General features: G+C 37.3%; 1 protein-coding gene across 2 annotated transcripts; it reads right to left on the bottom strand.

The window, feature by feature from the left end:
* Positions 1-250: 250 nt before the first annotated feature.
* Positions 251-16593, bottom strand: LOC119795067 (intermediate filament family orphan 1-like). Of its 2 annotated transcripts, none has more exons than XM_038302902.1 (10): positions 16464-16593; positions 15123-16181; positions 6122-6182; positions 5089-5184; positions 4756-4896; positions 4499-4683; positions 4304-4421; positions 2517-2609; positions 2297-2427; positions 251-480 (listed from the first exon to the last, which is right to left on the bottom strand). In XM_038302902.1, the coding sequence occupies exons 2-10, from the start codon at positions 16049-16051 to the stop codon at positions 330-332; spliced, it is 1905 nt and encodes a 634-aa protein (XP_038158830.1). In that variant the 5' UTR covers positions 16052-16181; positions 16464-16593; the 3' UTR covers positions 251-329. The 2 variants fall into 2 exon arrangements, with proteins under 2 accessions (XP_038158830.1, XP_038158831.1); XM_038302903.1 differs by having other exon boundaries at positions 2517-2606.
* Between the last annotated feature and the right edge of the window lie 786 nt (positions 16594-17379).

Below are 17379 nucleotides of genomic sequence, written 5' to 3'. Positions count from 1 at the left end.
ATTTGCAGATTAGATGGTGTCTTTCTTTTTTTTTTTTTTCATGTACCCCAGCGACAATGGCTGTGACTAAATGGTGCTTCTGGATACTAGAAAACATTTACCTTTTGCTTAAAAAAAAAAGAATTTTATTTATAAGTTTCTGTTTTAGCTGATTTTTCTGCCTGTGTGGTCAAAAGAGCAGACATATGTTGGCTGCTTTCAGAAATGCCAAATATGCCAAACATTGTTTTATTTTAGAAAATCATCTTTAAGGTCAACAGAAATTAGATGTTTTTATATTCCGTTGCTCTGAAGAACAAGAGGAAGAACACGCAGAGCGGGGCTGAATGTCAGGGTTTTCTCCAGTTCATGGGTGGGAGGCCAGCATTAATGTTACAGAAGGAATTACTGCCCTCAGAGTTAGCAGATTGGGTCGGATTTTTCTTCTGCTCCTCCTTTTCAGAGTCATCCGCTGTGGGTATGATGAGAGAGGGAGATTTCCTGCGATGAAACACAGAAGACCAAAGTTTTACATTTAACTAGATAGAAATAGAGACAATATTGTTCATAGGCTCCCTACGCTTTAAACCAGGTTTATCAGTAATTGACACTGAATTAATATATAACACTTTGTGTTTTCACACAAGAGAAAAAAACTTGAGCTCAGAAGTTAGTATTAGACATAGCAAGAAGCCTTTCTTTTTTTCTAACAAAGGGGTAAGACCATGACATCACCTAACCAATCACATCATTACATTACAATAGGCAGCATTATGCTTTTCCTGTAGTAAAAGTAAAGATGGATGAAGATAAATACACAGCAATCCTAGAAGAAAACCTCTTAAAGGTTATAAAAAAATCTTCAGACTGGAGCAGAAGTTCACCTTCCAGCAGGATAACAGGCCTAAAAAAAACAAACAGCTTTGGGAAATAATCTTTTGCATTTGCACGTTTGAATGATTCTAGTTCAGCATATATCTGATCTTGAGATGTAAACATCTAGTGGAGATGTACTCCATATCATAACTGACTGAAGGGTTTGAATAAAGGCTCTACAAGGTATTGTATAGCATCAAATTATGGGATACTTTGTGTTGGTCCATTATGTAAAATACCAATACGATCATTTCAAGTTTGAGGTGTATTGTGACAAGCAGTGGAAAAGTTCAATGGATGTGAATATTTCCCCAAGTCATTGAAAGAAGTAAAACGTCATTGTTCAGCTGATCAAACATTAATAAGACTAATGAACTGAAACTCCAAAAGAAAAAAAAAATCGGAACTTCTTTCAGTGTAAACTTTTCATCTTGCGCCTGTTTTCACTTATATACATCTATGTGTTATTTTTGTTATTAAAAGTAGGCAGAGAGTAAGTAAGAGATGGGGAACAAAAGTGGCAAAGGTCACCAGGGTGGGACCCGAACCTGCAAAAGCCGAGTGTAGGACCTTAACCCTCATTGGTTGTGCACCACCACCACCGTGCTCCTATAATCTGTGTTTACATAGAATCTAACATTCAGTTTTCCATCCTCAGCAATAAGCTTGGTTTGTTGCTGATGGCTGGATAAGAGTAAAAAGCACTGATATTTTCAGAAGCTTTAGAGGATTACAGCCTTGCTTTGTGAAATTCTAGAGATTCTGAAGAGATCACTACCCCCCCAAACACCATACATCATTAAAGCGTTGGTTATTAGGTTAAATCTGGTTGGTCCGTCGAGGCCTGATTTAGTCCAGAAATAGTTGTTGAAAACAAGGATGTGTTTGGTTGGTCTGATTTTGTCTCGCTTTAGTCCAATAATAGACGTTGAAAAGACGTTGCAAACCCAGTTTTCAACGTTTGAGTGTTCCTCCCAACCATATTTGTGAATAGTCTGATTTATCAGTAAACTTTTCTAGTTCTGGAAGAAATTAAGAATGTGATACATCACAGCTGCTCCTCCTGCTGTGATTGACTTAAAGCTCAACGTGGAGGCATGTGCCACTGATTCTGCCAATCAGCTTGAAGAATTGTACTGAATGTTTCTCCCTTTCTGCAGGAGTCTTCCCAGATGGATACAGTGTTGAATTCAAACTGAACTATCTGGTTTATAGAAAACATTAAAAGCTACTAAATCTCCTGGGTCATCCCACTTTTTAATAGAAGTTCTCTAAGTGTTTAAGAGGTGTATCAAAACTTTGCATTTTGATTGAAATCTGCAGAAATGTTGCACATATAACTTAAGGTAATACTTAAGCGTGACGCAGGATTTTGCCCTATATTTATTGCATTAACATGTTTTTAGTTCCTAGCAGGTTAGACTGACTTCCTGTGGTTTACCTGTCTCCGCTCTGCGTGATGAGCCTCCTGCAGGTCTCCATCTGAACATCCAGCCCTCTCTTCATGGAGCACATCTCCATGTATTCATGCAGGTGGCGGTTCATGTCGCTCTTGGCAGTGGCCAGTTCCAGCTGAAAGAGACCCCGCCCCCGACCCAACATATTAAATCCACAAGCAGAGTAAAACCACTTCAGCTTCTGTTCTAACCTGAATGTCTCACCTCTATCTGGTCGATGGTTTCCTGGTATTCTTTGTCTCTGGATTTAAACATGGACTCTGTGTCTTTAATAACTTTCTCAATAGATTCGTCCTGCTGGAAGAAAACACAAACAAATGGCCTTATAGCAGATTTCTACACAACAATTTCATTCAGAATAGTATTTAACAAAATAACTTAAAGCTGATAATTAGTCACACAATAAATTCTCTATAGAAACCAGGAATCGATAAGATAACCGTCTTTAATCTGTTCAATTGGTATGTCTCATTTAGGAGCTAATGAAACTGTCAATCCAAACTTTTGGTCACAACATTTCAATTTTGTTTTAAATTAATATTTGTGAAGTTTCATTTTTAACTGTTAGTAATTTTTCAATGGAAAAAGAAGCTGGATCTCCTTTTAGTTTTAGAGAAAAGGATCTGTTGATCAATGTAAATCTTGTATGCTTTATTAAAATGCAGATGCATCAAAAATTTTGCATTTCTTTTTCTATTTTCCTTGTCCAAACATTTCTTTGTATCTTCTCAGCAACATCTTTGGGATGTTTGTGGTCCTATTTATTATTAAATTAAAGGAAAACAAACGAAAAACAAAAAAAAATGGAGATAATAATAGATATTCTGTGTTTAACTGTCAGAAGTCTCAAAACGTTGGACCCAGAAGACAAGCAGAGAGATCAGGGTGAATTCTCAGGTAAGCGTTTATTTTCTGCTCAATTAAAAGTGGCTCAACAGCTGGGGAAGGATCGCAGGAAACTCTGGTTAAGAGTTCAGTCTGAGCCCAGAGGAAGGAGTAGAATCCAGGAGGATTGTTTCTCCACAGCATGCAGCAGGCACCGCTCCCAGAGTTCCAGGAGAGAGTGCGAGCAGACTGATGACCAGAAGCCAGAAGAAGTGGAAGAGCAAAAGTATGCGTATGAAGAATCCAAAACCAGAGTCATAGCAGGAGCAGATTGCCAGAAGATCAGAGAGCCGAAGAGGTACCAAAAGAGAATCCACGCCGGGGTCAGTAGACAGATCCAAGGTGGTTTGTAGGCAGAATCCAGGAAACAGTTCGAAAAACAGAGCAGAACAGGGCCAAAACAAAACTCGTCCAAACGCAGAAACTTGTCAGGATCAGGTAATCAGAAACACAGAGGAACGCTAGAGTTTTCTCACACACAGCAGGAATAATCTGGCACTGATGGCTGGAAGCAAGCAGCATAAATAGGAGCTTGAACAGGTGGATTAGATGAGGACAGATGAAAACTGGGTGAAGCTAAGTAGGTGAATAATAAATAAATTAAGAAATCTTCCATCTGAATTCACTGCCTATATAGAGCGGTTCCCTCTTAAATTGTTGTCAGGGGCCAGAAACCATTTCTAGGGCCAAAATGGCCCCCTTTGGACAGTCCTGCCTTAAACCATCAGTCTGTGGTACTGATAGTGTTGCTTAGCTGTGCTGCTTTGTTGATTCTCAAAGGAAATGTTGGAATTAGCCAAAAAAGCTACATTGTGACCTGTTTAGCATAATGTGGAACTAATAAACACAAACAGAATATGATAAGGAGCTTTAAAAAACTGAAAAGCAATGGAGAATAACTACTATTTATCCTGCTGTTGGAAGTGCATTTTTACAGTTTTATGCATATTTACTCATTTGTTGCAGCTATAAATTGATTTTTAAAGCAAAGTTTCAATATTGCATTTGACGAAAGTTCTGAATCTGCAAAAATTTGACCCATTTTCTAACCGCTGATTAATTTTTCATAGTTACTCAATAGACAAGGAAAATAATTGTGTTTTTACCTCTCCCTGTGTTTCAACTCCCAGTGTGCATCCAGGAAAATCTTCCCAGAGTAGAAGAGTTTCATCAGTCTCCTCCCAGGCCAGACTGTCACAGTCATCTTCAAACTCACACTCCCTCCTTCACAACAGATGCAGAAATGTCAGATAGGCTTTGATCTAACATTGCTACGTCAGAAGATCTCAACCAGTACTGACAGATGATTCAGCATCCTCTGCATCTGCTCGTTTATCAGACTGGCCGACGTGCTGCTGGACTCCTCATCTCTGGCCCCGCCTCCTTCGCTCTCTGACACGCTCAGTTCGTCTCCATCCGCACTCTTCTGCGACTGCCCGCTGGGCTTCCTGGTGCGGCGGCTGGAAGCGGATGGAGGAGTGGGTACCTGATGGTTGATGCAGATAAATTAAACTCCACGATTAGCGTTTTTATGGAACAGTTTCTAACAAAGATGTACCTGGAAAATGGGAATGACATCCTCGCAGTTCCTCTGCTGGGCGACATCACACAAACGAGCTGTGATGTCAATGCGTCGGCAGATATCCATGTCCACCTTCATAGCCTTCTCCTGGATCTTACTTTCCAAATCAGACAAGTCCTGAACAAAGAAAGATTTAGTTCATGTGAAACAATTAAGTGAGCTGTTAATCCAATGCAGGATCGTATAAGTAAAAAATAACACAAATTTAAGAATTCCTAAAATCATATCAATGAAATTATGCATCTTTCCATTTACATTTATTTTCTACCATCTCTAATATTTCATATCCACACCGTAGAACAGACTTACGTTGCTAACGAGTCCTTTGAAAAGAACCAGCTCTGCTTTGAGCTGCTTCACCCTGAGAGCCAGCTCATCTTGGCACACTTCACTCTCCTGCAGGTCCTGTAAAACATGTTTTTTCAGATGTTGCATTAAGTGAACAGACTCCTTACCATCTGCTCTAAAGCGATACGATACATACAGAGATATTATGTGGATTTATGTGTTTATAGTTGTGATAATTCTTAGGGATTCCAACTGGTATCAATGCTAAAGCAGAACTGGAGAAGATAAAAGCAATTTACAACATAATTAACTTTAAATTATTTGGCAATAAAACAACAAAATAAATATTTAACAAATATTTCAAAATGGACTTTTGATGTTTAACAGTTACCCATTTCTATCTTTAACCACCCTGGCCACATGAAATGAATCTTTGAAATCTTTAACTATTAATTCTAGAGAAAGTTGGCTGTCATTTTTACATGGCCTCCCACTTCACCACTGAGATGTTGTAATTACAATTCACTTTTAGTTTGTTATAATGCGAACAATATTTATCTGAAGAATGTTTAGTAGTAAAGAATATTTTACTCATCCATATACCAATGTGTAGGATTTTGCACAAATGCAATGTTTGCAGGTGTATTATTGGCCTTACTTGGATGAATATATTTCCATTAAATCAAAATGCTATACCAAATACTGCATAAAGCATTACTTTATGGGATCAAAATTGCTCACATTGGTAGGACAAAAGCCAACAGTGATTCGTGTTACTTATTTTCTTATTTCCCTAAAGATATAAAGATCAAATCATCCCTTTCAGAGTCCTGTTGCTATAAAAAGCATTCTTCTCCACTTAAAAATGTTTTCAATTTTCACGTCGACACACATCATTGTCTCAGACCCATATCAGACAAAGGTAACCTGACTTAACACAAGAAGCACCTTTTATCAATCAAAGGGAAAAAATATTCATCCAAACCAAAAATTTGTTCAAGGAGGCTAAAACCTAAAACAAGTACTTCAGTGAGACTGTAAGACACTTCAGTACCTCCTCAAGTTCAGCCACCCTCTCCTGCAGATCCATCCTGGCTGCGTACTCTTCTTCCCATCTGTGAAGACATTAAAACAACAACAAATACTTTAACAAGAGTAAGTTAACTTTTTGTAACAAAAAAATGTATACACATGGACAAAACTGTTAGTACCCCTCGTTTATTCAAAGAAAGAACAGAATGGACTCAAAAATAAACTAATTAAAGCCTTGTGGTTGCTTTTTAATCATGCTATAACAGAATGATTTAAAAAACAAATTAATGAAACAGGCTTGGAAAAAAATTATTGAAAGGACTGAGAATAATGTGACCAAAGGGACATGATAAATCTAGGTGTATCCACTAATTAGCATCGCAGGTATCTTAATTCTTGTAATTAGCCAATGGGCCTAAATATAGGGTGACAGATAATCACTGTGCTATTGTACGACATGTTGTGCACCACACTTAACATGGATCAGAAGAATTGAAGAAAACGGTTATCTTAGGAGATTATAAAGAAATTTACAGACAAGAATTTTATAGGTAAAGGCTATAAGATCATCTCCAAGTAGCTTAATGTTCCTGTGACTTGAGTTACACATATTCAAAAATATAAGATCCATGAAACTGTAGCCAAACTCCTTGGATGTGGCTGCAAGTGGAAAATCTATGGCAAATCAAACAGATGGATAACACAAATGGTATCAAAAGAGCCCAGAAAAACTTCTAAAGAGATTAAAGGTGAAGAACATCAGTCTCAGTTTACAACATCTGCTGTTATTTAAGCCCAAGTCGAACCAATGGAAGATGACCAAAGAGGACACCATTGATGAAAACAAATCATGGAATTTGCCAAATTACATATTGACAAGAAGTAATATAGGACTACTCTTACAGTAAGTTGCTATCTACAAATGAGCCCTGACCTAAATACTATTGAGGATTTGAAGAAGAAGCAGTAACAAAAAGGCACCCTTCAAACCTGAGACAACTCATCAGGAATGGGCCAAAATACCCGCTGAGAGTTGCAGAAGTCTAATTGACAGTCACAGGAATTCATTGATAGCAGTGATTGAATCAAAAGATTTTGCAACAAAATATTAGGCTATTTTGTCCAGGCCTGTTAAATGATTTTTTTTGTCTTCAAACTTGTGTCTAAAAATTTGGAAATAAAGTCCGGTGGATTGTTTATTTTATTTTATTTTGTTTAATTTTTTGGAAAAAAACAAGGGATTCCAACAGTTTTGTCCATGCGTGTATAAATTGTCAACAAGAAAACCCTCTTTCTTTCAATGTTCATGCTAACATTGAAAGCGATAACTTAAATTCAGCCTTAAATGCAATCTTAGGCTCTGTTGGCTTCATTTAAAATGTGCATAGACCCACTCATTTCTATTACCACACTTTGGACCTTGTGCTGAGATATCGCATCAATTGTAAATACTGTGAACAGTATTTTGTCTATGCGCTGTCATATCTGACCACTTTTTGGTAATCTTCACATTAAATTTAACCAACTTCTCCCCTTTAACAGAATACTACCAGATAATGAAATACAATATGTCATAGATTTTCCTTTTAATGTCCACTGCATCAGAAATAGAAAATCCAGAGGGCAGGGATCTAATGTATTTCCATTTCTAATGGGATAATCTTGCTGACATTGATAATGTTTCTCATTGTGCCTTCCATTAGATAATATAGTCCCCTTAAAAGCGAAGGAACTTATTCGCCAGTAAATAGCTCACTGGTTTAATTTAGAGACATGTACTCAGAAGCATAATGCTGGGAAACAAGACAAAAATGGCACTCTACACTCTCTCTACACATTTAAAGGAACCCTGCTTATAAAAAACAAAACAGTATGTATAAAAGGACCCTTTGTAAAACAAGAGCAATGTATTTCTTTTTATCAATAAAGAAGAAGAATAATACTTTCCCCCATTGTATAACAGAAGTGCACCCTAGCATTTTTGGTCTAAACCAAAGGAGTTATGTTCGTAATATTTGTATGTTAATTTTTTCTGTTTATAATTTTTTTTTGTGTGTGTATGTGTGATAAAGGAAGAACCAATCATCCCTATCTGTATATCCTGTGGAATTGTGGGTGTCTAACTACACAATGCTGTTGTAATGAACAGATAGCTGGCAAGTGAAAATAACAATAAAAATAGAATTGAAAAAAAAAAAGAATAATACTAGGTTTCTTTTAAAACTCACAAATAGAGCCGAAGCTCTGTTGAGCTGCCAGCTCCGAGCAATAATGACTTAGTGGGATTCTTCATATGTATAATGGATTCTATAAAAATAAAACCACTGGCATCCTTCCAAATATAAGATTTTTGAAAGTTGATTGGAGGCAACTTTAAAATTACATTTGTGTTTAGACTGTTTTGATTCAGTTCAGGTTTTTAAGTGTTCAAAATCATTAATTTAATCTAATCCTTTAATTTACATGCTAGATTCCATTCCATCTCTTATTTCCACCTCCATTTTAGATATCGTGAATCTATCCCTAAGTCAGGAAAATTTACAGTAGGCTCTTAAGAAAACTGAAATGAAACCCTTAATTCAGAAACCTGACGTTGATCCAGATGAATTAATACATTATAGAAATAAGCAATCTTATTCTTATCCAAACTTACTGAAAAAGTGTGTGAGCACTTAAGCTGTGCGTTATGTCCCAAAAGGTCATAACACCTTTAGAGAGAATGCAGATACAGAATAGATTGAAGCATTTACATTTTTTCAAATGTTTCTTCTAAATACTTTCTTTAAATGAAGAAAAAAAAAATATGACATTGCCTACCTGCACCCAACAAAAACCCATAGTATTGAAAAAATGTGGAAAAAGTGAGCAAGCCAAACAGAAACAAGAGGTGCAGCTGTGGGCCAACCCTATATGGAGCCATTGAAGCTTCCACCAGTGCAAGAATAAAGAAAAAAAAAAGAGGATCCTAAACCCAAATATAGAAAAAACAAAATCAGGGAAGCAGCTCTAAGCCAGATTAAAAAAAGAACAACAACAAAAAAACAGAGGGTTAAGGCTAACAAAAGCATTTTTTTTCTTGGACAGAGCCACCAGCTATCTTAATTTTTTTTAACATAAAAGGTTTTTAGCAATCAGTGCTTCTTTGTTCCGATTGTGCACCTAGAAGGCTATCAACACTGAACATTGTTCCACTTGAGGTCTCTTGATTTTAAAACAGAGTTTCCCTTTATTCAGTCTGACCTATGCTGTGCAGCACTGACTTATTCTGCTGTTAATATCCTCTTGTGTTACATAATCACCAAGTATTCAGTGTGGATGCTCCAGTGCTTACAGTCACCATGGAGAAAAGACAGAAATAAACAGAGGCAGACAGACAGAATGTAATGTAACTACATGCTTGGATGTTTCCTATTTGATTGTGTCTCTACAGAAAAACCCAAAGCAATGACAAGTATATTTTCATGCTACTATTAGCAAGGTTATATTTGGACATAACAGATTGGCTGGGTATTTTAAAATGATGTCTGAGTGTAAATAATGCCTGCAGTTGAGATTTAAATTGTTCAGATCTAACAGATTTTAAATCATCTGCTATAAAATGTAAATAACTAGAAAAAAATCCATCTGATCAGATGTGATTAAATTCCATAGCATCAAGGTTAAGATAAATTAATGAACACAATTACAATGTTTAGATTTCACCATAGTAAAACCAATGGATATTTTCAACATCTCTTTGCAAGCTATTTTATATAAAAAAAAAAATCATAACTGACTTTGGATATCTTGACTTTCAGTAGTATTACCATGTCTGTTAACTACATTGTGCGTAAAACCCTTAAAAACTCCAAAAGATATAATTGATAAATTGCTTAATAAGAATTGCATACTTTATGATTACTGCAAAGATGTTTGTCTTGTTTATGAAGGGCTTGATTATTTTTCCATTGTTATTATAAAGGAACAAGAAACTCTGGAGAAAAATGGGACAAGCAGAAAAACCTCTTTATTTCAGAGCAGAGTGTTCGGATTTAATCGTCAGTTTATTGTTCATTTTGAAATAGAATGTGACACTATGAGTCTTAAATTAGATCTTACTCCCCAGTTTCCAATACTTGTTACTACATTTTTCAGTTGAGTGAAATAGGAAGATGGTAACGACCTGTTTCAGTGGCAGTGGCCAGAGCCAGTGAGAGATGGACTCTTAAATAAAGTAGCTGGACTGTAAGAGGCAACATAGAGGACCGATGTCATTGTTGCTTATTTAAAGTCTCCACACGTTGCTCTGCAGGGAAGTTTCTGATTGATTAGCTTACTGACTCACATTTTATTCCAGGGCAGCTGGATCCTGCGTGATGACGTCAAACCGCTGCCTGATGTCCCATCTGGTTAAAGATGTCATCATTCAAAGTATTCAAGTTACTGCAGAGGAACTGAGGAGTTTAAAGAATGAAATCTAAGCACTGCTATGGGACACTTGTAAGATTAGCAATACGGTGAGGTAAATATGATTGTGTGAAGGAGGTGAAACTGAAGTGTAAGCTACTGGTCTGTTAAACTAAGAGAAAATTAAACTATGTTAAAAAAATGGATGGAACTGGTTTTAAACTAGACTAATCTGGACTCTTCATTAAAGCTCCTGACATCGGGAACATACCTGGATATAAATCTGACCAGCTGGTCCTTTTTTTATTTGGACTGAATTAATCATGACTATATAAACTCTTAAGCATTTTAATGGATATGGCTTATTTGGCTTCTGTATACAATGACATGATGTCATGTTGGAGAACTGGTACCTTCAGAAAACACTGGATGGTTTAAAATTAAACTAAATCAAGTAAGGAACCTGGTTGTTAAAGGATATTTAAACTTATTTTTTTTTTATTTCTATTTTTTAACAACAAAAATGAAATGAAAAGGTTAATTTCTAAGGTTTTGCCATTAAAGACAGGAGGGCTGATCAAAGTAGATAGCTAAGTTACAGAAAAGCAGTGACGTAAACCCACTGCTAAGAAGCAGAGCTGTTTACTGCAGGTTTTCATTAGTCATGGTTTATAGCTACTTTTTTCTGTCCTTAAATAATAATATTTATCAGGATTTTGCAATTTTTAATAACATTTTCTTCTTGCTGATTATCTAAATGGATGCATCAAATACTATCAAATGCTGTATCATTAAAACACTACAGTCTGAAATACGCCTTTTATATTATGTTTTAAATACTTTATGACAGTTTATAAGTAATAAGAATAATGTCAAAGCAAATATATCAAGTATTGAGTTCTGATATGAATTGTTAAAAGCAAAACATGACTGTTAAAAAAAAACAGAGAGAAACTGAGGCAAAATTGAAAAGATCAACGGCGCCTAGACAGTTGATTTAAGGTCGATAGCGTTATGAATAAGCAGAAATCCCCTCTCCTTTAATTGCTTTGTTTTCTCCTTCAGCAGAGCATGAGTCATGGCAACACTTTAGAGCATCAATCTCTCAATACTCTCAAACTTTATGCTCACTGGTTTCCATAAGGAGAGACAATGTTTCATACACTAGCAAACAGTAACAGTTTAACCCTCGTCCCATTTGTTACCCATGGATCAAAAGATGGAGGAGTCAGCAAGAACAGCAGGACATAAAGCTAAATATGAAGGGAGCGATTTAGAGAAGATTTAAGGAGCACAGCAAAGCTGGAGCGGGGGAGATTTTGACAGATAGACCCACTGAAGCATTAGGAGACAGGGAGAGGAGACAGAGAGGGAGACGGCAGGCTGGATTACATCACCGCTGGCGGTCACAGGCTGCTGCTGCATTGCAGGTAGCAAAACAGAAATCAGCAGGGAGGCGGAAGAAGAGGGAGAGGAGGAGCACAGGCTTGAGGAGGATATGTACACTACCATCTAACCATTTAATACTTGCTTTTTTTTAGACAGTTTATCCATTCACACAGAATAAGTACTACAAATAGTTTTTTCCAGGGACATGGTGAACAAAAGAGAAAAACTAAATAAAGAGATGGCTCTTGAACATTAAGAAATCAGAGATGAATTAATTAAGAATTGCTTAAATTTTTTAAGTTATTTCTTATGCTCGGATAAATTCAGATAAACTTCTTCTTCTTCTCTTCATCTTCTTCCTCTTTCACACTGTGGTGTGCTGGGGAGCACATCCAACAAGGACACCTCCAGACTGGACAAAGTGGTCAAGCGAGCCGGCTCTGTGATTAGCAAGAAGCTGGACTCTCTGGTGACCGTGGTAGAGCAAAACACATTTAACAAACTGCTGGATACTATGCACTATGCCAGACACCTTCTGCAAACTGTCTCCAATCAGAGGAGCCTGATCAGTGGGAGACTGCTCCTCCCTAAATGTAGGAGCAACAGACCTCTGAACTCCTTTTTTCCCCAATTCATCAAGCTGTACAACTCCTCACTTGGGGGAAGGAGGAGGTGATAAGAAGAGGGACAAGAGTCAGCACCTCCCTCCTTGAACATCTTATGCAAAGCATTACCTATTGTCACTCACGTGCAATATTCTTCTTTCTCACTGTGCAATAACACATGCCAACTACTGTGTAGCATTTCTGCAGTACAAGTGCAATAATCCTTTAGCTCTCTACTTCACAGATATTTTTATATCCGAAGGAAACATATCCCAGGACATTACAACTTTGTTTTAAGCTTTTTTGTACTATATACACTCTTTTTATATTGTCTGTTGCATTATTATCTTTAATGGCATCTTGCTTTAACTCTTTGTACTCCATATAAGCTACTGGAACCAGAATTTCACTGAAGGAGTAATCCCAAGGTATAAATAAAGTTGAGTCAAAGTCTAAATTTAAGTACAAGATAATAAGATTATTGAGACTCTACAGTAAACCGGTCTATGAGATCCCAATTACAAAATAACTGGCTTTTCAAGACCTGAGACTTCTTGCACAATTATAAAAGCAGTTTACCATACATTTTAATCAGGGATGGGCAAATAGATGGAAAAAAGATCACAGAGAGTTAAACAGAAGGGACTGTCTCTGTGAACATCAAAATACATATAAAGGAAAATGTATTAATCGATTTAAATGTTTGTATTATACGGTAAATCAAAATATTTAATTATAAGAAAAGACTATATGCTTAATTAAATGGCAAAAAGGCTGCACTTATACAGCCTCTACTCAAGCCAGGGGTCTGAAAAAGGTTTTGCATTAGATTCAGTCATTTATCCATTCACTTGGTGGTAAGCTACTTTGTAGCCACAGCTGCCCTGGGGCTCACTGATAAACATCGAGGCTGCTGTACACAGACGCCATCGGGCCCTCTGACCACCACCAATGAGGGTGAAGTGTATTGCCCAAGAACGCAACAAAGAAAGCCAGAGTTGGAGTTCAAACTGGCAACCCTTCAACACCTGCATCCACTGCCCCACATATGAGGCTGTAAACACACATTATGTAATTATAGGTAACTGTTAATTTTACACATCCTCCAACTGTTCCAATCAGACTGAGAACCCTGTATTCCTGCATCAAACACTCGTCCAGGTTAGAAATCATCTCAGTCAAAGCTGTTACATAGATAATGGAAAGTTATTATACATTTCTTTTCATTTTTCTTGAATACAGCTAATATAATATTATATAAAGTCAGAATTCAAACTGGGTGAAATGGAGACATTGGCAAAATAAAGACAAAATTTATTAGATGAACTAAATTATGTTTGCAACAAACCTGCTGCTTTACTGAAACTCTTTGAATTAGTTTAATATCACTGATCGAAGATATGAACACTTGTGTGGATCTATAACTGATTCAAATAAACTGCCCAAAGTGTTTAAACTTGGAATTTACTTAGATTCTGAGTTTTTATAAATAGAAAAAGGGGATGAAGTCACAATAACAGCTTACTTGAACTTTGCTTAAATCACATTTTACATCAGAATGAAACAGCTTCAACATTTCAAAACAGCTTTGGATCAAGCAGGAGCCTCACAAAAAGCAAAACATTATAAATGCTAATTTTCACCAGTCTTATATATTCCTGCTGTGAGAAAAAACAGGCCACTACAGGGGATGAAATAAAAATAAAAGCCTGAAATCTATGTTGATGAAAGAATGAGTTGCAGAAACATTTATTCCCCAGGTACTGAAACACTAAGTAATGAAGTCAGTTTATTTTTTTCCCCAAGTCAGCATTATCAGCCCTTGTCAATTAATTTGATGATTGGTGTCAGGACATTAATTGGTGGTGGAGAAAAGGACGAAACATAGAACTTTCTAAAAATTCACTGGAAATAATGAAATGAATATTAGCCTTTAATTCATTAATAAATACAAAAGAGAAAAAAATAAACAATAGTGCCTGTTCCCTGACACTAAGATGCAATTTTTTTTACTAAATTAATAATGTCACAAAACCAGTTTACTTCAACATGAAACGTTACATGAGGCTTTTAAAGTTTGTATTAAAAAAAAGGGAAAAAAAGACAACAAAAAATATTAAACTTGAAAAAAGTCTCAAGAAAAAAAAAAATGAAAAAAAGTTTGCTCAAAAGACAGAAAAAAATACCTTAAAACCTTAAAAAATGGTTTGTTTAGAAAATTTAACCTGAAAAATAAGCTTGTTCAGAAGAAACTAATTTTGGAATAAAAATCCTCAAAATAAAACTTGAATCTGAAAAGTAGTTTTTCTTTTGAACACTTTTTTTTTTTTTTTTTTTTACAACCTTTATGGCCTCAATTTAGCTTCATAAAAATCTGATCTGATTTATTTTCACCAATTTTTTTTCCAGTTTAACAAACATTCAGTGTTTTAAGTGTATTAAATTATTATGGATCTCCATAGCTGGAAATGAATGATTGTTATATTTAGAGAGTATACACACCCTCTCCTAAATAAAATCGCAAAAAAACAAACAAACAAACAAACAAACAAAACAAAAACATTAAGCTAAATTTCAATAGATCATAAAGAAACAAACAGATTCATGTTTTAAAGTGAATTTCCTGCAGGGTTTCAGGCCTACCTTCTCTTGTATTCGTCCCTTTCTCTCTTCACTTTGGCCAGAACGTTGTACAGAGCTCTGATCTCAGGTGTGATTGTGTCGATCTGGACCCCGATACCGTCTGGGTGCATCCAGGAGACCCCGGGCCCCGTGACGCATGACTCCCTCCCCATACCGAAGCGCCGGGTGTGGTTGAAGGACCAAATGGTTCCAGGGAGGAAGCGTGGTGGTGGAGGCAGTGTGGTGCTGTGGGCTGGACCGGTGTAGGGGGCGTGCTTGTCATTGATATTAGTTTTGGTTGCGCTGCTAGGACTTTTAGGAACACCAAGGGCGGAGGAAGCCAAGGAGGTGAGGTTAGAGTTGGAGTCAGTGTTCAGGTTGATTCCCAGGAGGGGAGGGGGGTTCAGGGTAGGGGAGAGGAGGCCACCAGGTAGATATGCTGAGTTACTGACAGTATGGAGCGGGATGTGGTTCGGTCTGGATGGAATAGGTCCTATAAATCCAGTCTGGACCCCCATGTCTTTGGTCAGTGACTTCTGGTGGCCCTCCCCTCCGCTGCTGTTCTCTGCAGCCTGCTGCAGCTGCTTCTCCAGAACTTTATTCCTGCGCTCCAATTCGTGCACTTTAGCCAAAAAGCAGCGGAAGCGCAGGTTCAGGGTCTTTAGGACGCTGATATTGGATCCCAGGTCATTGCGCAGCGCCGTAGCCGCAGGGGGCGTCCGGTGCAGGTAGGTCAGGCTCGAGGACGGCGGCAGGACACCCAGGTCCAACCCATACAGGCCATCAGGCCCAAATCCGCCGCTGTCCCCCAGGATGTAGCCTGGCTCAGGGATGGCTGCTTCAGTCTGGCCTGTCATCTGGTGATGCTGCTGCGGAGCCAGGAAGCCATTCTCCCCCAGGACTGGATTCATTCTAGAGTAGGAAAATCTGAAATGCTCAAAATCCGGCATGAACCCAGACTTCTGTGGATTCAACTCGGGAAGTAATTCAGAGGGAGACCCTTGATCTGAACCAGAACCTGGACGCCTTTCTTTTAATCTGTTCCTTCCTGATTTGCAGGATCTATTTCAGGATGAGGAGCTGCGGAGTAAATCAGATACATCAGGATGATTTGACCTTATAAGGCAGAAAAAAAGACCAAACCCCATTACAGAAGCTCAATAAACAAACAGATCTACTAACGCGGTTTTTATAATAAAATATAAGCAATCCCTCGCAGATGGAGCACATCTGCGTCCTGCGGCCAGTTTATTTTTACGCAGCATTAGAGGAAAAACAGTGGTGCGCACATGCATTTTTCCAACCTTTTCAATGAACCTACGCAGCTTCGTTTTAATCTCCTAAAGAGTCTTTCTTACATACCTGGGAAGAAGAAACGGCTATTTCAGGCTCCGCTTAAGGAGGCGAAATCAGTCCGAAGCGGCCGAGGAACAGAACCCAGTCAGGGATAAACATCAGTGCATGACTGCGGCGGGGCTTTACCGTAATACCTCTGTAAGAGGAGCACTGAACAGCTGAATCACCGAAAATTTCACTGAATCAACCAAGAAACCCAAATTTCCACCCATTTCTCAAATTATTGATCATTTCTGGTGATTGTTTCTTTAAAGAAAGGGAAACTGCTTTTAATTTATTAGTCCAAAAACCTGATGTCGCACAGAAGCTACCACATGAATTTCCCATGAATTCAATTTAAGAATTTCTTCTGTTCTGACCTTTAATGTCCCTCAATGTGAACCCTTTTCTTTAAGCAAAGAAAAAATTAAAAACATGCACAATGAGCAACCTAAACATGTTTAGCCACAGGAACATTTTTCATAGACATAAAAATGTCAAAGATGATCCATCTGAATCATATTTATTACAGTTAGAACAAAAAAGTTAACCTCAATAGGCCACACTCCTATTAATGCCAAGATTTAAGGATTTTAATACATTTCCTGCTTTAATGATTGACTGTTTAAAAAGGTTAGAGTTTGGTTTCTTCTGAACCCACAGCATCATGCTGCCATCATCTGGTTTCAAACTTTGTGCTGCACTGTCTGCATCAAATACATTGTTTAAATTATGGCTCAACAGTTTAAATTTTGTTTTCAAACAAATGTAATGTTTTAGTTAGATGGGGATTAAGGTTTAAGATGGGAAGAAAAAACAGATCGTTAAATGCAGAGAACCAGAACTGATTCTTTTGAGTTGCCTGCTTGAGCAGTTTGTCTCCAATTTCCTTTAGTTTTGTAGGAACTGAAACTAATTACATGAGTTTTAAGTTTTGTGAACA

Source organism: Cyprinodon tularosa, unplaced genomic scaffold, assembly GCF_016077235.1.
Source record: "Cyprinodon tularosa strain WSP-4 unplaced genomic scaffold, ASM1607723v1 ctg5, whole genome shotgun sequence".
Classification (NCBI taxonomy): Eukaryota; Metazoa; Chordata; class Actinopteri; order Cyprinodontiformes; family Cyprinodontidae; genus Cyprinodon; species Cyprinodon tularosa.
Note: the sequence above shows the minus strand (reverse complement) of the source record. Positions and strands in the feature narration are given on the sequence as shown.